Genomic DNA, 26,743 nt, shown 5'->3' with positions numbered 1-26,743 from the left:
GAGGTACAGTTAGAGCGTATGACTTATTTTGATAATAGAACAAGCTAATAAACACTCGGCTATAAAACCGGCACATCTTCACATTTTACTGCCTGCTGTTGACTCGCTGTCTCGGGGCAGCCGTTACTTGCCGACACACAGAGATAGATGCAGATGTGCTCGGCTCACACACGTACGCACACACACACACACACACACGCACGCACGCACACGCACACACACACACACGTACGGCCACACACACACACACACACACACACACACACACACACACACACGCACACATAAACACCAGGGTGCACACATCACCCTACATGCACCAGTCACACCTAACACACAAACACACCCACACAAACATACACAAAGGCCACCCACTTGCACATACAAACAGAAGGTGTGCACAAGCACATACGCACGCACACATACACACCAGGGTGCACATATCACCCTACATGCACCAGTCACACCTAACACACAAACACACCCACACAAACATACACAAGGCATACACAAAGGCCACCCACTTGCACATACAAACAGAAGGCGTGCACATGCACATACACACAAATATATACATACACACACACACACAAACACCAGGGTGCACACATCACCCTACATGCACCAGTCACACCTAACACAGAAACAGAAGGTGTGCACAAGCACACACATACAAATATATACACACACACACACACACCGGAACAAAAAGGCACACGCACTCAGGAAACGGTAATGCAAACTGTCCAGCACGCTAGTCTGTCGGCTGGTCAGTCGGTCGTCGTGTGCGAATTCAGGCTCCAGTGAATTTAAACCTTGCTCGGTCTGACAGTAATTTCTGCCTCCAAATTACATTCCAATTGGTTCATAAATCTCCTTCCATTGCCCCTCCCTCTTCCCTCCATCTGCCTCTCTCTTTCTCCTGCTCTCCCTCCCTAAATGAGAAATTGAAAGGCTGAGATGGGGAGGGTACGTGTGCTGGGTAGTTAAACAGTTTGACACACAGACGCACGCACACACACTCGCACACGCAAGCTGATGTGCACACGCATGCACATTCGCACACTCACACACTCGCACGCTCGCACGCTCGCAGGCAGTCCACTCAGCTGTAATCTTTACAGTACTCCTTAGGCTAAATCAAATTTGTTTTGCTGACAAATAAAGCTCCCCACACTGTGCCCCCAGAAATAACATTTATTCACCCGTACAAAGGGGCTGGCTGTTGACCTTGTGAACTGTGTTCACCCTTGGCCCGTTTGCAGTCGGGATAAGATAGAAAAAGGTGTGAAATGTCCTCTGAAGTGCATTATGAGCACGTATCATTCAATGTCTTCTGAAACATGTTCCCCAGTGACAGGTCATGTCAGAAAAGCCATTAAGCTGCTCTTATTAAAGAGCTACTCAAAAAGCGTGCGGAAATATACAGAGAAGGACGTGGAGAGACCAGGAGAGATAGAAAAGAGATGGAGAGCGAGAGCACGAGATAGAGGAAGAAAGTGAGAGAGAGAGAGCGAGTGAGAGAGGTAGAAAGTGAGTGAGTGATTGAGAGAGAGAGAAAGAGAGAGAGAGAGAGAGTAAGCAAGTGAGTGAGGGAGAGGGAGAGAGAGCAGGTGAGGGAGAGCTAGGGTGAGAGAAGGAGAAAGAGAGAGATTGAAGACCACTGGATTGAGATGGTGGTGGGTCGGGTGGGTTGAGAAATGGAAGCTGGGAGGGAGAGAGGAATCCTTTTTTGTATACACGGCACACTCTGCTTCCTCTCCCACTGGTGTCGAACACACGCGGCTGTCCTACAGGCCCCTCTTCCTGTCTGTGGGAACGTGCGGCGAGATTCATTTCCCTTCCGGGTCACAGGGATCGCGCGCCGGACGTAAAAATACGCGACCGAGTCCTTCCTTAAATCCGCGGCCCCTCGTACCCGTGCACCCGCGAAGGACGGGCGGGGTGCGCTGCCGGAACGGAGAGAGGAATTCTGCAGGATTATTTCGCGGGATGAGATGATGTGTGCTAATTACCGTTGCTGGGTTATCCTGCTCCCAACGTCCCCCCCGCTGGATACGAGTCTGCGCGCCCCTCCGGAGGAGGACGGCTTTATTGAAAGGGATTCGGCGTCTTCGCCCGGCCGTCGTCTCCCGCGAATCATTTCAGCTTCATCAGTATTGTCTGCGCAGCCAGTTATTTATCAGATATCACGGGGGGTTCCTGGGCACAGATTCTGCTGGGGAAGAATAATAAAGCTGCCTGGTGATTGCGCTAAGGAGACATTTAATATTAGGCTCCTTGGTGTAAATCAGCTGTGTTTGGGGGGGGGGGGGGGGAAACATCCCCAGAATGTCATCGGCGGAAGTCAGCAATGATGTCTTTCTGAGGCAGAATGGTAATGGCCAGCGTTTACGATGATCATCTTTTACGGGGGAGATGGGGGGGGGGGGGGCAGGGGGGGGTTAGAATGCACGTCACCGACTGCTCAAGCTCATCTGTTGTTCTTGCATATCGAACCGCAAAGCCCTCCACACTCATATTGCTTTCACTCTTTCCTCCACAGGGTGGCGCTGTCTGGATGTGATTTTCTTTTTTAAAAAGGCAATGCGTGGAAGTGGAGCACCGAGGGTCCTCTCTCACTAACTGCCACATTACAAGTCCAAGGACCTTCTGAGAAACCCGTGGATTGGCAGCTGTCCATTCAAGCAGACAAAGTGTCAAACTGTAAATGTTCAAGCTCATCTGGGAGTATCGGCTTCAAGTGGAACAATTCGAAAAATTATCTTCCAACCACAAGCTGGGGAAGAGGTTTTCCCTACAACAGTGAACAGAACCACTTGCATGGAATTAGGGGAGAGAGGAAGTAGTTTAGGACAAATTGTATGAACTCCCTCATAACTGAATCGCTCCATATTTAATCAGCTAACCTGAAACAACCCTCCAAAGTTATACCAGCCTTTATTAATTAAAGATTACAGCCGTATCCATTTTTCGCTTCGCCCTTTGATTCGCTGGATGTGGGGGAAACGGGGGGAATGCAGCTGTCTGTTCTGCGGGTGCCGAGTTTGAGCGGGGCGCAGACGTCCAGGGAGCTAGCCGCAGGGATGGCGACGGCGGCCCTGATGGGGTGAACCGGAAAAACAAAAAAAACACCCGGATGCCATGCTTCAGCCAGTGAGCGAGTCTCCCGCGCCACCCCTGGATCGAACCCGGACACTTGCCGACACCCCGAAACAGACCAGCCCGGGAGCTCCGAGCCCCTGAGCGTTCGTCTGGACCCCAAAAACAGACCCCCAGAGGAATCGGGCTGACAGGCCGAGAGACAGCCGGAGAGCCCGGTTCTGCTGACTGGTAAGGGAGCAGCGGGGCCTGTCGGCAAGGCCGACGGAAACCGGGGGGGCCCCAGCGCTCCGGCCCGCCCCCCCCCCCCGGCTGAATTCAGCCGTCCCTGTTTTCCTGTGCCCGCTTCATTCTCCTCATAATGCATTTTTATCTTTAAACATCGCTTTAGGTGCAGAGTTCAGAAGACTCGGGCTTCCTTAGCGAGTGGGCGAGAGACGCGAGTAAAACCGGCGGGAACACGAGACGCGCCGGCGAAAAGCAAAGACAGCGAGGAGAGAGAACAAGAGACAGACAGGCAAAAAAAAAAAGAAGATGAACAAAGAAAAATGAGAATGAACTAAGGGGAACAGACATGAGAAATAGATTAGAAAGAATGGTTTAAAGAGACAAAAATAAGCACAGACAAGGGAACTGTTATCTTGCACACAGGAAAAGGCACAAGTGTACAGATTAGGAACGGAACAAAAGCAATTGCGAATTGGAGGAAATTATGAAAAGAAAAAGAAGGGGATGAGAATAAAGACTAATTGAAAGACTAAGGTGTGGAGGGGCAGGCTCAAAAATGAACAAAGAAAGACACGTGGAGGCTAGGGAATCCTACGAGAAGCTCAGAGTAACTAAAAAACCTCCTCTTCACCCATTCAGAGCGAGTAGAGTAAGAGCGAGCAGTCTGGACTAGGAGAGCACACATCATCAATTCAATTTGATTTTGTTTGCCATGGGTCTGTGGTCAAATGGGGAAATACACAAAGCAGACAAATGATGGTGCCTAAACATAAATTGATGACTGAACCTCCAAACTGTGTCATGTGCTGAATGGTGAAGCATCTGTTGGGTTGTCAGTTCAAGTATTTGTTAAGGACAACAAAAAAAAAAAAAATAGATAGCTAAAGTCCCAGTTCATTCAAGATTTATTTTTTGTCTATCGATGAATCCTCAAGGCTTAAAAAAATTAAAACTCCATCTGTGCGATTTTTAAAAAATCATTATAATATCATTTTAAATGGCAATTCAACGCAGTTCAACTTGAGCCTCGGTTGAACTTAAAGTTATGGGTTTATCTACGATTACTACTCAGATAATAACGGTGAAAGTTTGAAAGGTTGTGGATGGACCATGAGAAATCCCCTGAGACCCTCTGTTTGGCACTTACGAAATACGGACGCATCGAATGGTATGCTTAGAGCAAAAGCAAAAGCAAACCGAAACCGTTTAGACGAGCAAGTAGAGCGATCCAGGGAAAGCCGATATGTAAGAGTGAGATGACTACTGCGCGGGAGTGGGGCAGAACGGCGGATAGATGACGGGGGCGGAGAAGCTCAGCAGAGAACAGCAATTTGCGTCCACTCAGCATCATCAACCCAAACACGCAAAAACCGAGAAAAGAGGTCAAACACCACTTCGAAACACATAACTACGGTATGCATGTCCGACGTGAATATAGCAGATTGAACGTTTACCTCTTCTGTGGATTTTTTTCCTCTTTTATTGAAGGATACATCGGGATTTCGATTTAATTGGATTACGTTGTTTCTGGGAAGATGTGATTTTTTCTATACAATTTAACTGCCGGACCACAATAAGGACGATAGGTGGAAGTTGCTTTTCGAAAACTGGAATAACAACAGAGCGTTATTTGGGTAGGATAAACACGTGACTTTTTATATAATTTCCAACTTAATTAAATGCATTATAAAAACGTGGGTTGTTTTAAAAAATAATATGTTTTTATAGCGTTTGCAAGTATAGCCAATTACAGAACAACTGTTTTGTAAGAAATTAGTCGACCCTGTGAATTATAATGCATACACAAAATTTTACATATAGGCCTATGGATTAACAATTACTCCTCACATAATCCCGATTGATTTTATTCCTCGAATATAACACTAAAATAAAAATAAGTCAGTCTGAATATTGTAATGCTAAATTGTTGAGCCATTTGTTTAAATATGCCAAATCTAGACGTGCCAAAACATTTCCATGTTTCAATATACTAGAATAGGTTATACATTAAATCTTATATCCGAACCCCATTTTACCTCAAACATGAATGTTAATGCAATTGATTGCAAGTGCAGTTTAAACTAGGATAGAGTAATGCCTCACTCTTCAAGGCCAAAATGTATAGAAAAGTAAAAAACCGTATTTATTGCTTATTGCGCAACAAATCCAACAGCCGCAATCATTTTTGGACGACCATCGGAATTATTTTAATAATTTGAATTTTCAGGTGTAATGCTTATAAGTATAATAAAATACTTTTTGTCTGCCCATTTGCCTGCGTCTGAATACGGAATTCCAAGAAATATTGGCGGGGTTATAAATACTTGGATTTTCTTAAATTGGCATAATTTGGCCGCTTTTAGAAATCTCTTTTTAGATTGCTTAAACAACCAAACAAATCTGTTGCGCCTCGGAATACAGCAATCTGTCCTAGTGCTTAGTTGGTTTTCAAACATGGGGGTACCCTTGCCCTTCAACTGACAGTATTACTTGGTTCTTGAGGGGAACTTAATTAACATCAAATCATTAGTGATGACTTTTCAGATATAATCAAACTCTGATGCAGCCCAGTGTGAACTCTGCAGATTCCAGTCAGCTGAGCCAAATTAAAGAGGACAAGTAAACTTTAGACTGCCGCGCAATGTGTTTTTTCGGAGTGAAAATTCTGTTTCGCTTGAATCGATTTCCTTCCTGCTTCATTTATCCCCTCTCAAATTCCCCACTTTCTGGGGTCCTTCTCATCGCCGGTTCCCACTCTCCCCTAGATCCGGTCTCCGTTTCCGCCTCACCCGGTCCAGCCACTGGCATGGAAAAGTCTAACCGCCGCTGCCAAAGCATTTAAATACAGCAACATGCCATACATACAGGCAAACTCAGGCCTCCCAACAGGCCCTGCTGCCGGCTGTAAATAAATGTTGCCGTTTGCCGCCCCACAGTTTCCAATACTGGCGTGTCCTATTAGTTTTGCATGGGAGGCGAGTGGCTGAAGAGCAGCTTTGCATACGCCGCCCGAGGCGACAGTCTCTGCAGCCCCGTGGTGGAGCCGGTCGCAATGTCTGCCTGCCCGCGCGCTGATCCAAACGCATTAACCCTTCCACCGCAGCTGCAGCCCGGAGGTCCAGGGGGCACAGACTCCAATATCTCTGCACACGCAGGCAATTTCAGGAGCAGCGGACGAGCTCACTCCTCACTCCTCCTCCTTAGTGTTCCAGCATGTAAATGAGGCTGTTTTTGGGAGAGCATATCACACCCTCCCATTTACACAATCAAGATGCAATTTCTCTTCAAAGATATTCAATCATGTTTTTTTTCTTACAGTTTGACCTCTATCCTCCCCTCTTTCACCATAAGGATCAATTCTGTTTGAACCTGATAGGATTATTAATTCCTAAGTTGACAATATAGCCATATCCTGGTGATAAATCATGGTCTCTTCCAGACAGGTCAGACTCAGGGCCACATTAGAAATAATAAATGTCAATGTTTTAAGGAAACCAAAAATGAAAGGAATGGAAATAGCCAGATGTACATAGACTTGAATAAATAAGGAGCTTCAATTTAATGCTCCATTAGCTTGTTTGTTTGTTCAGTTGCCGTATTTGCGAAACGGACAGAATTTGAATGCATCATGCTGCATAAAATAAACACAAGATTAAAACTGCAGATAAAACAAGACTGGACAAGCAAATTAAGAACGGCAAGATCTTTAAAGTGGTTTGTTAAATTGTCACTTTAACTACAACTGGAGTGTGTGAAAATAACACAAAAATACAACATTCTATGGTAAATGGACTGCATTTATATAGCGCTTTTATCCAAAGCGCTTTACAATTGATGCCTCTCATTCGCCAGAACAGTTAGGAGTTAGGTGTCTTGCTCAATGACACTTCGACATGCCCAGGGCGGGGTTTGAACCGGCAACCCTCCGACTGCCAGACAATCGGTCTTACCTCCTGAGCTATGTCTCCCCATTCTATAACTAATGGAAACAAATTGGTAAACGGTGATAAAAACCGAATGCAATACTAGAACTCAAAATCAAATTGCTCCCTCTGACAGGTAGTAAACTGTACCTACTGTGTATAGTATCTGTATTACTTCAACAAAGACCCGAACACAAGTCTGAGTAGCACTATGTAATGTATGTTTATGTAGTAACAATAGGAGCAGGATAGTTTCTTTAAGGATGAACAATGGGTGGGGCTGGTGCAAGTGTGAGGGAATGAGTGTGTGGTATTCTGCCCAACGCCTGCTTAACGCTGAGAATTTCGATACGTTTTATCATCCCCTCCTCTGTTGCTCTCTCCCCCTTTCTCTCCCACCATCACTCTCTCTTTCCCTCTGTGTCTCGCTTGAAAGGAGTGACCCAAATAATCCTTGCTGCTTGAGAATCATTTGCCCGCTCGTTCAATCTCTCACACAAGCCCGCCACTTCCCCCACTGTCTGCAAAGCACGCTAATGTTACACACTGCCCACATAAGCAGTGTCATAGGGTCATCCGTAACGACACGCGCACACACACACACACACACACACACACCCACACACACACATACCCACACACAAACACACACACACACACACTCTCGAGCGTGTGTGCAAACCGCAGCATTAATAGTGAATTGGCTGGGAGCAGAAAGGATTAGGGCAGCTAATTTGAATTCTGACCAAAATAATGAGTTCAAAAGCAATTAGGTAATTAGGACATGACATGAATGTCAATAGGAATCTGAGCCTCCAGGTGCTGCAGTTGCCCTGCCCCGTACTGCAGTGTTGACTCAGTCAGCCAGGGTACCGTCTCACGTTCCTCTCCCCCTCCCTTCTTCCCCACAGGGGCGTGAGGCGCACGCGCACACAGACGGGAACGCGGTCCTCCGAACGGACCGGTCCACAGCATCCCGGGTCAGCGTTGCCCCACCCAGCAGAGCGAGGGGGTGGGGGCAACCCGGAAAAAAGGAAGCGCAGCGAGAGGGGGTGAAGGGTCCCAGTCGTCGCCATGGCTCCTGAGGGCGTGGCCGAGCTCCGGGATTGGCTCTTCCTGCTGCTGCTGTGCCTGACGCTGCTGGCCGAGATGCTGGAGCTGGCGGCGGCGGCGGCGGCGGCGGCGGAGGCCCTCCAGGAGGCGGAGGGCGACGTGGCGTGCCCCACGGCGTGCCGCTGCGACGAGGGCTTCGTCTACTGCAACGACCGCGGGCTGAGCGTCATACCGCCGCTGCCCTTCTCCGCCGCCGTGCTCTACCTGCAGAACAACCGCATCGACAACGCCGGCCTGCCCACCTCACTGGAGCGGCGGCTGACGGTGAAGGTGGTCTACCTGTACGACAACGAGCTGGACGATTTCCCCATGCACCTGCCGCCGTCGCTGCGCGAGCTCCACCTGCAGGACAACAACATACGCAGCCTGCCGCGGTCCGCGCTGGCCCGGCTGCCCCTGCTGGAGAAGCTGCACCTGGACGACAACTCCGTCTCCACGGTGAGCATCGAGGACCAGGCCTTCGCCGACAACCCGCGGCTCCGCCTGCTCTTCCTCTCGCGGAACCACCTGTCCAGCATCCCGTCCGGCCTGCCGTCCTCGCTGGAGGAGCTGCGGCTGGACGACAACCGCATCTCCACCATCCCCACGCACGCCTTCCGCGGGCTGTCCGCGCTGCGCCGCCTGGTGCTGGACGGCAACCTGCTGGCCAACCAGCGCATCGCCGACGACACCTTCTCCCGCCTGTCCAACCTGACCGAGCTCTCGCTGGTGCGCAACTCCCTCCAGACGCCCCCGGTCAACCTGCCGGCCGCCCACCTGCAGCGCCTCTACCTGCAGGAGAACGCGCTGGCGCACGTGCCCCGGGGCGCCCTGGACGGCATGCGGCGGCTGCAGAAGCTGGACCTGTCGGGCAACAACCTGACCACCCTGCCGCGCGGCCTGTTCCGGGACCTGGACAGCCTGGCGCAGCTGCTGGTGCGGGGGAACCCCTGGTACTGCGGCTGCAACCTGCGCTGGCTGCACGACTGGCTGCGCAGCCGGGGGTCCTCGGTCACCGTGCGCGGGCTCAGCTGCCAGGCGCCCGAGCGGGTGCGCGGCATGGCCCTCAGGGACCTCACCGGCCAGATGGAGGAGTGCGACGGCGGGGGAGGAGGTGGCGGCGGCGGTGGTGGTGGCGGTGTTGGTGGCGGTGTTGGGGGCAGGGACAGAGGTGGGGGTCCGCCGGTCATCGTGACCACCCTCCCCCCACCCCAGGGCTCCCTGTTCACGCTCAGATCCAAGCGGCCGGGGCTGAGGCTCCCCGACTCGGGTCAGGACTACCCCCTGGGGGCCAGCGGGGTGGGCAAGACGCTGGTGCTCAAAGTGAAGCCCCTCACGCCGGACACCATCCACATCACCTGGCGCGCCCCGCAGCCCGCCCCCTCCTTCCGGCTCAGCTGGCTGCGGCTGGGCACCAGCCCCGCCGTGGGCTCCATCACGGAGACGCTGGTGCCGGGCGATCGGCGCGAGTACCTGCTGACCGCGCTGCAGCCGCGCTCCAGCTACATCATCTGCATGGTGCCGCTGGCCGGGGGCGGGGCCAAGGGCGGCGCCGGCACAGACTTGGACGAGACCCCCGTGTGCGCCAAGACGGAGACCTCGGACGCCGGGCAGCCCGGCTCGGACGAGGACGAGGACCGGGGCTCCGAGCAGCTGACCGCCCTCCCGCTGGCGGGGATCATCGGCGGGGCCACGGCCCTGGTGTCCCTGGCCCTCATCTTCGGCATTTTCTGCTGGTACGGGCACCGCGCCGGGTACCTCTCCAGCCGGGAACAGGCCACCTACAGCCGGGGGGGCGGCGGCGGCGCCGGGTCCCGCGCGGGCAAGCACTACGATGACTACGTCGAGTCGGGCACCAAGAAAGACACCTCCATCCTGGAGATCCGGGGTCCTGGCTTCCAGATGACCCCCATGGCTGCCCAGCAGCCGCTCCGGCCAAAGCCCCGCGAGGACTACGTCATCCACACCATCTTCCCTTCCAACGGCACCAGCCTGTACAAGAGCACCCAGCACCACATAGCCAACGCCGGCTACGGCACCAACCGCGGCTACCGGGAAGGCGGCATCCCAGACATAGACTACTCCTACACGTGATGCGGCCCCCGGGCTGCTCCCAGTGCTCTCTGTTGACGTAGGCTTTTCGGCCCTGGTTCCAAAGCACCCCCGTCTGCCAGCTGATTTCCATTCCGCCCCATCGGTTATTCGGCAAGGTCGACCGTAACAAGGAAAGGGCTACCCCCGCCTAGATCAAACTTGCAACCCCCTGCTGAAAAATCGCTAGAAAAGCCAGCAATGTCAATGAAGGTGTTGGCAAAGCACATTTTTCACCTTAAAATACCTATAGACGTCTTTACAGCATTTCACCCCCCCCGCCCCCCACTTAAACAGCTCGCTTACGATGGCTCCTGGGGGTTCGGCAGATAACTGCCAACAGATTGGCTGGAATGAAAATCAGTGCAGGCTCGCAGGGGGGCTTCACTCCCGAGTGCTGAGGGAACCAGGTGTACATAGAATAGAGCTATACAACCGAGTTCTGTGGTCAAATCTGATAGAGAACACAGAATGTCACACTTTAAAAAAAAAAAAAAAAAGAAGAGGATTCTTTGTTTTTAGGCTTAGTTCTGTCTTTCCAGTTTGGCTTGCCCTTTTTTTTATTTCCTTTGTAAGTTGGGAAAATGTCTTTGTTCCTGTCTGAGGAGTTGACAGCGGTGATGACAGGTTTGACAATGAAGAGGCCCAAATTGCCGTTGGGTTTCTTTTTAACGAAGGAAAGGCGACGGGGGAAGTGTGTGTGTGTGTGTGGGGGGGGTGTGTGGGGGGGGTGATGTTTCGCACATGCAAGAAATCTATTGTGCCCCAAAACAAAACAAGGCTTGTTAAGTACACATCCAGATTTAGGAAAAACGGAAAAGAAAGCGAGACGGTTTTATTATTCAAATCCCAAAGTGGGTAGCTGTTCGTTTCCAGCGTGGTTTCACTACACAGCCCAGATTAACAATTTTGTTACGTTTTTAATATTTGAAACGCAAGTAATCTAAAAATGGTTCGCCTCAACATTTGAAAATCCCAGACCTCCTCTGATTTCCGCAGTGCTCTACACAATCCCGAGCCCAGGCGTGCGAGGACAGGAGAGCCACTGCTGTAAAATCACCCGAAATGGCAGAACAACAAAGATGTAATGACAATCAAAACAAGGACCCGTGTTGTCATCGGAGAACGAACCCCACGCAAAAAGGTCACGAAGGGTGCGAATGTTACCGTGGGAGGGTCGATGAACACGGTCGCCAAGGATACCTTTAACAAAAGCTAAACGCCATGTAACAACCTTGACACACAAACAAAATGGCCTGTGACTTAGCTACAGTCTAGCCCTGGCGTTGAAATTAAAAGCTAGTGGTTGGTGGTGGACGTGGGGAACGGGGGTTGAAAATTCCATGAAAATCAGGGATTAACCAAACCGCAACACTGTGGACCCTTACACTTGAGGTAATTTGGGGTGGGTGGGTGGGTGGGCGGCTGGGGAGGGCAGAATTCTGGCTTTTTTTGTGATCGGTTTGTAACACGCTTTTAGGACAATCTGCCCTTTTTCCCCCTCATCACCAGCTCATATTGACGAAGCGGCGAAAGCATGAAATGGGGAGAGGCAAAGACTGACAAAATGGCCGAGCGCAAAAAAAAAAAGAGGAAAACTAAGGGAGAAAGACAAACGGCACAGGTGCAGCACTCTCGTACGCGAGCGTTTGAAACTCCACGCTGCAAAGCCCGCTGCCTGCTCTGTACCGCTGTAGTGTAACTCCGCAGCAGGCAGTCCATCAGTCGAGCAGACATCCCTAATGCAATTCACAGCCAACACGCATTTGTAAATGTTTCATTTGACAGAAAAGGAAGTTCTCCTCCTTGCTGGCACCCATTATAAACTGAAAGGCATTAATGCAAAATAGGGTTGTTTTTACACTTGGAAAAATTCATATTTAACACGATATTGTATCATGCAAACTTATACTGGCTGCACTTGATTCATGTGCAATATTTCAAGAGAGCTGCTTATTAAAACTATCCCTCAAAAAAACCTGTTGTGTAATGTGTGGGTCTATGTACTTGCAGTACAGTATATTTTCGGTATCACGCATGTCCTCCGTTGCCGTCCGGTAACGACAACTTGGCGGCGTGCAGCTCAAGATCCCAGGAACCGCCGTTCTTCAAAAAAACAAGATGATCCAGGATTTCCCAGGTGGAACCTGTCTGCTCCGTTGTAGTTATGTGGCTGTTGCCCAGCAACGTTAGCCTCTGTAAGTACAATGTCACTCTTAACTGAACCAAGTGACAATCTGTGGCCATTGACTGTGTGTAGAGCACATCTAACACCGCCCGCTTGTAAATATGTACTTCTGGCAAAAACAGACCTAGTTATAAATGAAGTGTTAATGCCTTTCAGAGTACAAAGTAATTTTCCGTTTGGACAAATGACAAAACCCGAGCTTAGTGTGTACCTGTTACTCCGATCTGCCAATATGAGGGATTTCCCTTTCATCAAGCACAGTCCTTAAACCTATTACAACAAAAAATGTAATATCACCTTTTGCCAAAGTAAGGATTTCTGAGAATAATACCCATGCCCAGAGGGAAAGGCTGCGGCCTCCATTTTGTTTCCATTCCGGATTTTAAAGGAACAGCGGGCGGAAAAGGTTACACCGCTGATCCTAAACGCCGGTGACTCTGGCACACTGTATCCCTCACACCCTCCCCTAAAACACAGCGTGCTTCTGCTCCCTGTTCAAGCTCGCAGGGCCCAGTTTGCGTGTCTAATCTCCAGGGACGCACATTCTTCTTCTTTTTTGAATTCTCGCGCAGGTTAAATTCCTCATTGTCCCTGTAATCTCTCGTCTGTGGTAATTCCACCTGCCGCGCGTTTGCACAGATGTCACTGCTCGTTCTCAGCAGGCCTCTGTCTATATACTTTTTTTTAAAGCCCTGGAATCAAGAGCTCTGCCTGTGAAAGCAAAAGAGCATAATGGTCCTTTTTCAATTTTGCCTCTACAACAAAACCCTTGAAATTGTTTGGGGGGGAAAAAAAGAAAAAAGTAAAGAGACAGACTAGTGCTGACTGCACCGTGCCAATGTAGCACTCGCAACAATCGGACATGCTAATGCAACGGGATTATAACGGCCTGTGTTTATAAAACCTATTCACACTGGTGAATTGTTCCTCACCAGTGCAGTCTGGGTGAGAGGATAAGACGCAGCGGAGAGAAGGACCTCAAGCTGCTTGCCGATAACTGTAAAGTGTGGCCTGGGAGAGTTATTATTCAAGCGCAATGGGTGAATGTGACTGTTGCGCCATCCATAACGCCCCCTCCCCACCCCCCACCCCCCCCCCCGTGCCCTTTGTCACCCCCCTCCAGACTGGAAGAGGGCGTGAGCATATGTGCCTGTTACTAACTCCATTTTTTATGAGTAGATGCAGTAGTGTGGGCTCTGGGTAGACTGACGAGGCGCTAGGCCGCCGCAAGCTAATGCCGCTAAACAGACAGGGGTCACGGGGGGGGGGAGGGGGGGGAGGTCCAGCAAGTACCGCGGCCCGTTTCATTTCCTGCCGCGTCTCCTCCAATCAGCTCCCCGGAGGAGGCGGGAAGGACAGGGACCGAGGCGGCCGCGCGTTCTGATGTGTCTTTGGTGTCTTTCCTTCAAACGTGATTTTTCAGCCTCTTTTTTTCTAGGTCTCTGCTTTCAAAGCATTTTCTCTCTCCCTAATGGACTCTGTGATGTAAATGAAAGACACAGAATGATTATTTTGTCTGAAGGCCTTTTTTTTCTTCTCCTTTTTCTTTTGTTCTTTGTTTTTTCTATGCGATTAAAGGAGAGGTGTGCCGAAGGCTGTCTGATGTCTGTCGTGTGTTTGTTGAGAGCGGGAGGTGGCAGAGGGAGGCGCGAAGCGGGGTGCGACGGAGACGGAGCTTTTTAAAGATAGAGTCGGATTCGGGGATGAAGGAAACGCAAACTGCCGCCGATTCGCGCGGGAGGAAGAAAACGAGGCCGGCTTCCAGAAACGCAGCTGCGGAGACACGGGTCAAGCTCGCCACCGCCAGCGACCGTGCCTGTGAGCTAGCGTCTGTCGAGGCGTGGTGCGCTGCGTGTGTTTCTGAGGGTGCACTTCATCTCGATTGGTGCGACTCCATTTGGGCGTGGCGATACTCGAACGTGTCGGTTTATGACTGGAGCCAGTCAGTCTGAGGGCCCCTGAGCTGGGCTCGGCGAGAGCGGGCTCCGGAGCGGGTCCGCTCGCGCGTGACGGTGTGCGTCCTTCGGCTGGTCGCAGCCCACGCGCGAACGTGCCCTCGCGCTAGCGTCCTTCAGCTGGTCGCAGCGAACGCGCCCTAGCGCTAGCGTCCTTCAGACGGCGCTGGACACCGCACGTGGGAGGAAGAGCGCCCTTCTGAGAGCGACCGGGCTGGGGGGGGGGGCGCGCGAGGGGGTCTGCGCGGGGGCGGGGATCGGCGAGCGCGTGCCGGAGTGAGGCGGGCTCCGGCGGTATTAAGGTCGCCTGAGAGTCCCTCCCCAAATGCGCTGTAATCCCCCCCACCACCCCCGCGAAGCCGGCCGGCTGCTCTCACGCATACGGCTGACGGACGCATCAGTTTCTCGCGACGGCACGCGCTGATACTCGCACGCGTGCCGCGCACAAAGCCATCGATCGGCGCAAACTGCCCGCACTGATCCCCAACCTCACTCACGTGCACAGGTACGCCGCTGCGCACCCCTGTTCACAACGAGAAACACAAGCGTGCGCTCACACTCACGCACGCCTGCACACGCACGCCTGTACACACACACACACACACACAACTATATCTTGCGCTGATCTGTTAGACATGCAGTGACGCCATGCTCTGGTACACACACACACACACACACACACACACACTCACATTCACAAATGCACCAAAAGAAGAAAAAAAAACATACATCAGTCCTGTCCTCAGATTTTATGTATGGCTCTATTTCCCTTGATTAAAACGGCTTCCTTCCACCCAATTTAATGCAAATACGGGCTTTTTGAAATGCAAATCTACAGTTTGATGTCGAATGTGAATTTTCCATGTGAAAGGCGGGGGAAATCCTATAAGCCTTGGAAAAACAATTAGAGCGTCATTTCAGAAGCCTTGTTTCCCGGGAACAGAAGAGACACCCTCACACACACCATCTTTGCGTGTGGGGGCCCACATGCAGACTCCCCCCGCCACCCACCCCTCCTGGCATCAAAGAGTGGCACGGACAGAGAAATAAGGTCAGGGACAGTCAGGATGGGATCCAGGGCTGGGGGGCTTTTGATGGCACACTGAGAAATGGGTTCTAGAGAGGGGAAGGGGGGGGGAGAGAGAGAGAGAGGGACAGAGGGACACAGACTGGCGGAACGTCCCAATGAGAAGGACATTCATTGCCAGTCCAAAGAGAGCACAGCTGAGAGCCGGGCGGGGCAGAGGTGCAGGGCGGGGCAGAGGCGCAGGGCGGGGCAGAGGCGCAGGGCGGGGCACGTTGATGCCGAATGCTGTGACACCTCGACCATAGAGCACATCAGAAGGCATGGGTAAGGGGGTCCACCAAACATGCCAAGGAAAGAACACCCACAACTGAGCACTGGCAGTCCGAAGACGGGAGGCCCCCCCCCCTCCTTTCTTTCTCGCCCTCTCCCTCTCGCCCCCTCCTTCTGGTGGGGGTCTCATCTGATGAACAGGGAGGCTCCTTCTGCATTGCCACAGTGAGGCAATTAAACTAATTAGTCTCATTGAGAGCTAACGATCCAGCTTTCTCCATCTGAGCTTAAGTACAGACAGCAAGAGGGAGGGGCAGGGCTTGAATGGAGTTTGGGGGGCCTTTTAACAAGAGGAGAAATAATTGCCCTTTTTTGCAGTCTTGTTTAGTTTTGTTTACTGACATCAATTCTGACCGATTTGCTGTCTGACTTTTCCCTTTTTTCTAACTTATCAAAGTCCAAACTAAAAAGAATAAGGAGCAAAGAGGCCGACAGGTTCTGCATGGAAATGCCACTACTGGTTGGTAGGTAGGAAGGTAGATGTGTGTGTGTGTGTGTGTGTGTGTGTGTGTGCGTGTTCCCATTGACGCATACATTATGAGAGTATCATTTCGAGAATGAACAAATCAGCAGTGACAGTTCTGCCTCAGGACTGCTCCAGAAGTGCACACAGTTAGTTACCGGCACTGCAAGTCCTCGAAGCTTTCCCAGATTCAGAGGGCAACTCTCCTTAACGATTACTATCTGCGATCGTGAGGGCACTGCTACCACCGCAAATGCATTTGTCTGCTTAAATCGAGCTGAACAGCTATACTCCCACAGCAGGTTTCATTTTTTAAGCATTGTTTCACGAGAGGACAGAAAGCCAGGAGTAGAAAATGTCCGTGTCTCAGATGTTCCACACGCCCAACGGTCAGCCGGTTTCTCCCCGCTATTCCTAAACACAAATTAATTCAATTAAGAAGAGAAACCAACTGGTAATCTCTCTTGGCATGTAAACAGCCGCTACCTTATCAAATTTGCCGGCTAGTCATAAAATACTGCACGTGCAGCAAAAAGTAAGATTTTGCTAATCTGACTTCCTGCACTCCAAGATGAAAGACAGTAAAAATGATGTTTATTATTTGCGTGAGATGCAATCATCCTCTTGTAAAATTTGCTAATTTTGCTCAATTCTGAGCAGCAATATTTTGCCAGTTTAATTTTTTTTCGCAAAGTAACAAGAAATAAATAATTAAAACTTGTACATCTATAGACAAAATAATTATATCATTTGGCAATGTTTCACAGTCTCTTGCTGATTGTTACTAAGTAGCTATGTAAATTATACATCACTCTGTCCCAGCAATTAAAAATTCACAAGCTGTAATACAAGCATTTCTCATTTGCTTTATCACTACTGCTGTACATTTCACTTTTGGGGCTTTTTTTTTTTTATCGCCGCTGCGATACGATGGTGCATTTCTGCGGCCGTTTTGGATTTGTCTCCTGCTGTCACGCGATAAAAAAAACATGCGCGCTGGATTTATCTGGAGTGACTGTAAAGAGCAGAGTGTCTCTCTCTCTCTCTCTCTCTCTCTCTCTCTCTATCACAGCCTGTCACAGGGAGCCGCTCTTATCTCTCATCTCTCTCTCTCTCCACGGCCGCTCTGAGGACCCGTGTCGGAGCATTATCCTTATCTGTGCTGCGCGTGGGGGGGCGTGGGTGGGCTAGGGGTGGGGGGTACAGTTATGGAAGCCAGGCGTGTGCACTACACGGTACGCTGGAGACAAAGCCGAGAACGATGCTGCAGGTGGGTATGAATCTGTCATGTACACGTGCATGTATGCACACACACACATATACACACACATGTACACACGCACACACACACACACATATACACACGCACACACATGCGCACACACGCACACACACACGCACACGCACACACACACGCACGCACACACACATACATATACACATGCGCACACATGCACGCACACACACACATACACACGCACACACACACATATACACACGCACACACACACATACACACACACACACACATATACACACGCACACACATGCGCACACACGCACGCACACACACATGCACACACACACATATACACACGCACACACATGCGCACACACGCACACATGCACGCACACACACATGCATAGTCACACACGCACACATGCACGCACACACACATGCATAGTCACACACACATGCATGCACACACACAAGCACATACGCATGCACGCACACGCACACACACACACACACTCTCTCTGTATACCTACCGACCCCTCCCCCTATGAAATGCTCCAGCTGGGTAAAACAGCTGTTTCTCCCGTTGCTGCTGACAGCAGGTAGACTGAGGTAAAGGGGCTGAGGCCTCACACAGTAAAGCTATATAAACTCTCTAACAGAGTTTATATGAGTCCACTAGGGACCGCATGTACACTGCAAGAGTCAATTTAACACTGAACCTTTTACCGTGCACCTGAGCAGGAGGGAGGGGCACACTGTCCCCTGCCATACTGTCCTGTGCTGGTTTCATGCGCTCCTGCAGGGTTTCGGATCGACCCTCAAACTAAACTTCACAAACTGTGCTCTGCTGATTTTGGAACAGCAGCTCGGTGGTGAGTGACTCATGCTCACTGAATGAAATGGACGTAGGCTTTCTTCGGGATATATTTCAGAACTGATATTGCAGCAAAAGCCTGAAAAAAGTGGTCAATGCCTTTTTCATGTTCTGAATACAGGCACATACGTATTTTGCACACCCACATAAAAACATCCTCAGATGCTGCTTGCATCCGCTTTTGTGCGCCTACACACACACACACACAGACACGCACACACAAACATTTGGCTCTCAAAGTACAATTAATTGGGCAACGTATTTACCAACTATCCAATTAGAGACAGTACATCTTCTTCCCTTTCCGGTCCCTGTCTCGGTAGGATGGAGTGATTGAGTGATGTAAAAAGGCTGTTTCACCCTCTCCTCCCCATCCGCGGGACAGATCTTAAGTGCTTGTGGCTTTTTATGTTTACTGTGTTTTATAGAGGGAGCCCAGGAGCCAAGTGCAGTAATGTGGTGAGAGAGGGGAGGGGAAGGGCTAGATTACTGTAAATCCCGTCTTTAGTGAGAACAACACAAACAGCCCTCCCCCCCGCCCCCGCGCGCATCGATCGCCCCGCCAGGGGAGGTCCGGCCCCTGCCTGCGTCTGCATTTCTGTCTCCGGCTCTCACACGCCGTTTTTCTCCCCAGCGCGACTCCGCGGCCCTCTCCTCCTCCTCCTCCTCCCCCCCCCTCCTCTCTCTCTCCCCTCTCCACTTCTTTTGGGAACCCCCCACCCCCCACCCCCCACCCCGCGCCCCCCACTGCCGTTCTGCACCCCCCCCCCCCGCCCCCTCCTTCCGGGTCCGCCCTCGGTGCGGCTCGGTCGCGCTTCCGCCAAAAGATTTATTTATCTCCTCCGTGGCGTTAAACTTTGATCTGGCTTCCCATCAATCTTTTCAGACCAGCCCCCGCGGTTCTGACTCTGACAAACAGGAGCTTCGACCTCAGCCCCCCGGGCACGAATTTACAGGTCGCTCCGGGACGTAAGCAGCCCCAATTTTGGGACGCCCTCCCCCCCACCCCCCACCCTCCACCCCCCGCCGTGGTGCGCCTGGCCGCACCTTAGCTCCAGGGCGACGGCGGGTTTTCAGGCCCGCGATTGACCCCGGCTGCATCCGCGCCCCGTCCGCCCGCTTCCTGTTCCAGATCCCGACCGAACGCGAGCCCCCCCCCCCCCCAAAAACCCCCCCCCCCCCGGCTCCACCCCCTGCTGCTGGACGTGCCAATTTACTGCAGCCCTGTCCCCCCATCACATGAAGCCCATTAATTACCGCGGGGCAGTCTGTTAATCCTGCCGCGTGTACACGCAGACAGGCCAGTCAAGCGATCAATACTACAGGGATAAATTCATCGATGGCCTGCCATGCAAAATGGCTTTCTCCCTTCAAACGCTCCCGCCCCCCCCCCCCCCCCCCCCCCGCCCTCGCCCTCCGCCCCTTAACTCCCATTCAGCATTGGTCTCATTCTCTCCATCTATTCTCCCTTCCTTTTCCACCCCATTCTCAGCCTCTCTCCAAGCTCCTTTCCCTCCCCTCTTGCTCCTTTTCTCTCTCTCTCCCTCTCCCTCTCCGTCCCTCTCCCAGTCTCTACACTCTCCCCCTTTCATTTTTTATCCCGGTGCTGTCTCCTCTTCTCCAGGCAATCTAGCTGTGCACCGAGCTGTGACTGACTTCCCCTCCTCCCCCCTCCCCTTCCTCCTCCTCCTCCCCCCTCCCCACCCCACCCCACCCCACTCCCACAGACATTCTGTGCACATCCTCTCCTCGTTTCTCCCTGACACGCGACACACGACAGCCCACCCAGCGCACGGCACGGGGGAGCGCATGCAACATGCAGCACGCAGCACGCGCTCTGCCGTTTAGCAGTCATAACTCCGCCGTCTCCGAGCCGCGCGGGGGACTCCACCCCGAAAACACCCGCTCACCCCTCGCCCCACGCACGCCAAGTGTCATTACGTCACGTTACTGGCGTTCGGCAGACGCTCTTATCCAGGGCGACTTTCAGCGTTTTTAACAGCTGGATGCTTATGGAACTAGCCTGAGGGTACATCAACACTCCCTACCTGGGAATGGAGGCTGCAACCTCACAAGGCCGGTTCCCTGTCCATTACACTACACTGACGCCCACGTGTCACGAAAAACCACCGGACCAGAGCTAACCAGGACCCGGGCCTGGGTAGTACTTGAATGGGACGCCGCCTGGGAATACTAGGCGCTGTAAGTTTGCTGGGAACAGTCATATCCGTGGCCCTTCATGTTGCAGAGACCACCACAGACCGGAATAAAATCTGGACTCCACAAGTGGTGGCTGGTCACCAGGGCTTGGGAAACATGTACAGTCCTAGGCACAACAGGCACAATTTCCCAGAGTACTCCGCAAAGATATGACGGATCTATAAATATGATTGTGAAATTAGGAACCAGTGAAAAAGTACGAATGAGGGATGCAGAATTTAAAAAGGACACTACAGATAGAATGCTGGCATGTGAATAGCACAATGTTACCATCGCACAGGAAGCCTTATCACACACACCACGCATAAATGTGTTTTTCCCCAAGTCAAACACTTAATTATAATCATCATTAGTGCTGATCAAGTGATGTGTGGCTTCCTGCTGTGTCTATTGTGAATAAAAGAACAATGTTTACACTGAAAATTTAACCGGAAATTTACACTGAAATTAAAATAGGATTCCACTAGAACAAAAAAATGTCCGAGGACGAGGTAAAATGCTTCCACTCATGGAATTTCACAACATTTCCTAATTGTTCTTGATGCAATTCACACCGGTTTCTCGAGGGGCACACGGTTAGTTGCAAAGCTCATTTACACGAGGAATTGATTTTTTTCCTTTATTTGCACACACAACAGTGGGTGGCACTGCCTTCTACACCAGAGTCCTTTACAAGGAGGGACCCCTTTTCCACAGAAGTTAAATGTGTCAGCTTATTGCACTTATTAAAGAAAAACCATCAGAATTTGAAAAATTCAAAGCAACAAAAAAAGCCTTTGATCCCAATCCTGAGGCAATTATATATAAACATAAATAACCAATATATATACCTTCATATATAAATAAATATATATATATATATATAAAAGATGTTTATTAACGGATATGTATAATTTTATTATATTTTTATATAGAAAATTTTACATAATTACATTTTTTTTGCTAGTACATAAATATAATTTTTCCCCTCCTGAAACTTGAGCTTTATTTTGCAAATGCATTGCAAATCCATACTTGTGGACATTGAGATCATAGACCACAGCAGATGACCTGAAATCAACCCCCAGATTTGTGTACGCTCGTGGTCACCTGTCACTGGGCGAAGCTGCACTGCAGGGCCAGCTTTGGTCACAGTGTACAGAACATGTTCCGCTTTCACATGTGATGCAATATCATGTGACGCACTGTCACACACACAGCAGCAAAAACAGTGCCTACATGGCAATGCAATATGAGCAATCTCGATTTGACCGCTCTCTCTGTCACACACACACATACACACACGCACAAACACGCGCACACACGCACACACGCGCGCACACACACACGCATACGCGCACACGCACACACACCTCTCCCTGGCAGATCCGAGTGTGGAGGTTAGCTGAACCTGAGGGGGCAGCAGTGTTCATTAAACCCAGTGGGAGTGCAGCGTCCCCTTGGCTAACAAGCCTTTTATTCAGTTCTCCCTCTGCCCCCATCTTTCTTTCAATTTATTCTCTCGCTGCTGCTACCTTTCTTCCTTCCCAACATCCCTACCCTCCCTCCTTCTCCTGTCTGCCTTCTCTCACGGAGCAAAACTCAACCAATGCCAATTAGCCCGAGACACACACACACACACACACACACACACACACACACATACACACGCGTACACAAACGCACGCACGCACGCACCCACACACAAATGTGCTCGCTCGCACAGACATGCAAAAGCACAATATTCATAAATATACTGACTGCTGTCCAAAAATCCTCAGATCCGGACCAACAAAAGGTGATGAATAATCATATAAATTTGAAAACAGAAAAGTATGAAAGGCGGCTGAAACCACTGCAGCGGGGTTTAGGGTGGAAGGTCAGTGTTTTCAAGCCTTGCAGAAGAAAGGACAAAGAAGACTTTGAAAATAAAGCAATGAAACATCTGTAGATGTATTTGTCTCACACATGGCAGACTTGTAAAGAAACAGCACTTTTGTGAGTGTGTGTGTGTGTGTGTGTGTACGTGCCTGTGTGTGCTGTGTGTGTGTGTGTCTGTGTGTGTGTGTGTGTGAGAGCTGTGTGTATGTGTGAGTGTGTGTGTGCGCGCTGTGTCTATGTGTGCAGGCAACAGGAAGAGGAATGTTTGTGTAAAGCATGAGTAGATGGATTGTGTCTGGGTATTTGTGTGTGTGCACATATGCTATACAACCTAGGATAATCTCTGTACCTCAAAAAAATAGACTGAGTGCTATCAACCATTTCTATCTTGATATCTCTGCCAGTGCCAGAGTGGGTTGACATAACCATACACCTGCCTATGCATCCAGTGTGCGCTAGTGTGCCTGTCAGTGCTTGTTTTCCATTTGTATCTCAACAAGGTATGTGCCTAGCATAGAGAGAGAGAGAGATATGGACAAAGGAAACATGGTCAGTGCTCCAGTCCTCTATTGCTGGAATCGCTGTTGCCCCCTGCTGATTGGTGTTGCTAACTGCAGCACATCACGTACCCCCCTGCATGAGAATAACAGCTGTGGATTAATCCATTACATGTAACATCTAAGTCTTTCTGGTGTCTTCGGTAGAAATGATTATCAAGCCTAAACAAAAGCTATTTGAAAAAATCTCCTTATACCACGAACCGCGAGTCATTTATCTGAGATAAAATACTGTGATAAAAAAGCAAAGATGTTATTATTGCAATGGATAGCATTAGTAATGCATATTTACGGATATTCTGTCCAAGAGCTGAATTTTTACGCTAGCGGGTGGCCTTTAGAGGGCCAATAAATAAAAGCAGGAATAAGAGGTGAAGAGAACGGTTGAGAAGTGTCCCTGACTGCAATGCTAATTCTGTTCAACGTAATTACAGGTGGCCTCTGCTGCCATCTAGTGGTGAAAAAAACGAGAGCTGCATCTAATTCAAACCACAGGCCATTAGCGGCGAGAGGGCAGAGCTGAAATTCCCTCATTCGTTTTTCAATTTTGCGACAAAATTCGCCAGATTCATAGACAGGGGGACTGTGGGTGTATGGTTCTTGTGGGTGTACTTCCTGCTGTTCAACTTGCCAGCCTAATTGGCAGTAAAACTGTGTCCATGTGTCCAGGAAAATCCAGTTAATAAATGCCACATATCGAGTCCAAATCCTCCTCAGTGTCTTTATATGTCACTAAAACTGCCTACAGATACCCTAAGCTGGAAATGATGCTGCTTAACCAATCTGGGACTCTCAGATGAATAAAACATTAAGCGATTTAAATCCTGGGGAATCCCAGTAGCACCTTTCAGAGGGTTTTTAAAGCCTAAAGTAAAACGGCCATTCACGTCCAGGGCAGATAAGGACCACTGACACTGAGATGGAGGCGGAATGAGAACCGCGGTGTGGGCGCGACTGTTGTCCAGCCTTTACCGCCACCACAGCTGTCTCCTGTCTGGTGTGCTGACAAGCCATCAGTGTGTTCGGTGTGACCTCCTGAGGTCAACTCCGTCAGATCCCCTATGGGGACGGGGGGAAGGGGAGGACAGCTGACACGTTTGACACCGGGGCCAACCCTCCGGTGGAGGCCCCGAGCGCTCCGAGCGCTGCTGCTTCATGGCCAAGGCCTTGTCCTGGTTGACAGCACACCGACCCCCCCGAAGCCCCAGACAGCATGTTCTCATGCGCCGAGCAGAGCGGCCCAGCAGCTCAGTCTGAGCCCTCATCCAGCCCCCGCGACTGAGGCAGGGTCACAAACAGCCCTGTCACCCTCTCCTCCCCGGTCTTCACCAGCACAGCCGGGGAGAGAGGGAATGGTGTGAAGGTGTAGTTGTGTTTGCACGCTGGGAACCAATGGTGCAATCGTGCTGCTCATGCTGCTGCATAGAGACCCACAGTGGAAATGAGTAAAATACACATATATGGGCCATATGTCTAAGGAGGCAAAAAGGCCCCACTGCTTCTTACTAAAAGGAGACCCAATGCCCTCCATCTACACAGAGTTGGACTCTCACAAACAGGAGCCCCAAGGAAGGCTGCTGCTTCATTGGACACCTTTTTGGCAAAGGGACAGAGTGCAGCAAGACAGAGTGAGCAGGTGCCCATTAGAGCATAGAGCATGCCAGGGCATGTACTAAAGGTGCTTCTTTCTTCAAAAGTACTGTCATCCAAACAGATCACCAGATGCTTCCCGAGTGTCAGCGTGTGAAGAAATAGGGCTCGGCTAATTAAAACAGCTTGAGAAAGTTTAACAGACACCCTGCCGTGGCACCCAGCAACCTCTGCTGTCACCTCACCGCCACCTGTTTCGACAGTGAGCGACAAAAAGACTCTCAGCCAGCACTCCCCTCCTCTCAGCAGACAGTAACACACACAGAGACCGAGTCCAGCACTAGAGTGATCTGCTCCTGAGACTAAAAACTATCAAACTACAAAAAGGCCACACCCCCACACAGCTCTGAATGTACGTCAGCCAGTCACAGCGGATGTGAGGAACATCATGTCCTGACCGACAGCCAATAGAAACCTTTATATTTTTTCAATAGATGTTATATCAGTGTTTAACGTTTTTATGTCTGCCACTGATGGTACGATGAATTTCCCCGCTGGGGATCAATAAAGTATGATATGTTATATTAACATTATGTTATATGCCATTATAAACAACTTTGTGGCAGCGCAATGCCAAGGTTGCCTCCACAAATTTCACATATGGACAAGATTACTACATGTCTTCATTAGCACTGGGCACTTTCCACCCTTGACAAATGTCAGTCAAAGTCAGTCAAACTTAACAGGACATTGCAAAGAAAGGTTTTTTTGTTCATTTTAGCTTGAAATATTTTTATTTCGGCGATAAAACTAAGTATAAAATCCCGTGCTCCAACTACAATAAGGACAAAGGACACCATATCAAAGAAGTGAAAATGGAAAAACTTCTATTTTAATTAAAAAGAGGTTTGATTAAAACTTCCATTTAACAGCAGATTTTGGACCAAACATCATTGCCTGGGTCTTTCACCATAGATACAGTGTGGTAGACAGTATCTCAGATGAAACTGCTACGGTATAACCAGATCATGCCCTGTTTAGGTCAAGGGTCACACATCACACTCACCATACACTAATTAGAGGCCATTTTAGTGCAAAACCAGGACTGTTTCTAAAGACATTGGGAAAAGTAACTCGTTCTTACCAGCATTGACGATACCATCAATCTCCAATTTTGTGATGTCGCCTCGAAAGAGAGATATTTTGGGGTTCAGTGCCTCGTTTGGCGGATGCAGTGTATTACCTGTGGGTTGTCCTGCAAGACAGATAACACACCTGGCTCGTTTTAAAAGCACAGCGGGAATCTTGGTTTCACTACAGAAGAGTTGAGTAACCTATAGATACAGATACAGATACAGGTTTTAAAAAAGCTCTGATTTATGAAGCTACAGCCATACTGCCAAGCAAGCAGTCCTAACTCAAAGGAACGCGAGCAATAATTGGCACACATCTGAGTAGTTATTTTAGATAAAGGATTACACCTCCATTACATTTCAGCCAAGACTGATTCTGCCCAATCTGACAAAACCATCCACCTCTTGCATAGACTGAGCCATCTCTTTTGCAGCACCCATTACAATTTGGGCTATTCCGCTACTCTAAGCATAAAGGTGGGATGAGGTTCAGTTCACCTGATGGAGCCCAGACGGGGATCTGCTCCAGAGCGAGGAAGTCAGAGGTCCTGTACAAAGCCCGTCTCTCCTCCAAGGACGCTGAGAGCAGAACCTCTGGGACAAGATTACAGGATGGTGGCAGACCTCAAGTCAGAAACTGAACTAAGGAATGAAACCGAAACACACAGGCACGCACGTGCACGCACACACACACACACACCCAAACACACACACACACACGCACGCACGCACGCACACACACACCCCCAAACACACAGGCACGCACGTGCACGCACACGCACGCACACACACACACACACACCCAAACACACAGCTGTCCCATTAGGATAAACGCCACTGTGTCATCATCGATTCTTACGTTTTGTCAAC

The 26,743-nt window shown here is 50.2% G+C and overlaps 2 protein-coding genes across 4 annotated transcripts in view; one reads left to right on the top strand and one right to left on the bottom strand.

Moving 5' to 3' along the window:
* Positions 1-13,175, top strand: part of LOC118224216 (leucine-rich repeat transmembrane protein FLRT1-like) — a 29,310-nt gene extending 16,135 nt beyond the window's left edge. For both annotated transcript variants that reach the window (XM_035411494.1, XM_035411495.1), the window contains exons 2-3: positions 2,546-3,333; positions 8,165-13,175. In XM_035411494.1, the coding sequence (XP_035267385.1) occupies positions 8,328-10,439 (2,112 nt within the window). In that variant the 5' untranslated portion in view covers positions 2,546-3,333; positions 8,165-8,327 and the 3' untranslated portion in view covers positions 10,440-13,175. The remainder of the gene's footprint in view (positions 1-2,545; positions 3,334-8,164) is intronic.
* The window catches only part of macrod1 (mono-ADP ribosylhydrolase 1), a 77,102-nt gene that overhangs the window by 48,022 nt on the left and 2,337 nt on the right, over positions 1-26,743 (bottom strand). For both annotated transcript variants that reach the window (XM_035411499.1, XM_035411498.1), the window contains exons 2-3: positions 26,372-26,467; positions 25,885-25,995 (exon numbers count right to left, since the gene is read on the bottom strand). In XM_035411499.1, the coding sequence (XP_035267390.1) occupies positions 25,885-25,995; positions 26,372-26,467 (207 nt within the window). The remainder of the gene's footprint in view (positions 1-25,884; positions 25,996-26,371; positions 26,468-26,743) is intronic.

This window comes from Anguilla anguilla, chromosome 3 (assembly GCF_013347855.1).
Source record: "Anguilla anguilla isolate fAngAng1 chromosome 3, fAngAng1.pri, whole genome shotgun sequence".
Lineage (NCBI taxonomy): Eukaryota > Metazoa > Chordata > Actinopteri > Anguilliformes > Anguillidae > Anguilla > Anguilla anguilla.
Note: the sequence above shows the minus strand (reverse complement) of the source record. Positions and strands in the feature narration are given on the sequence as shown.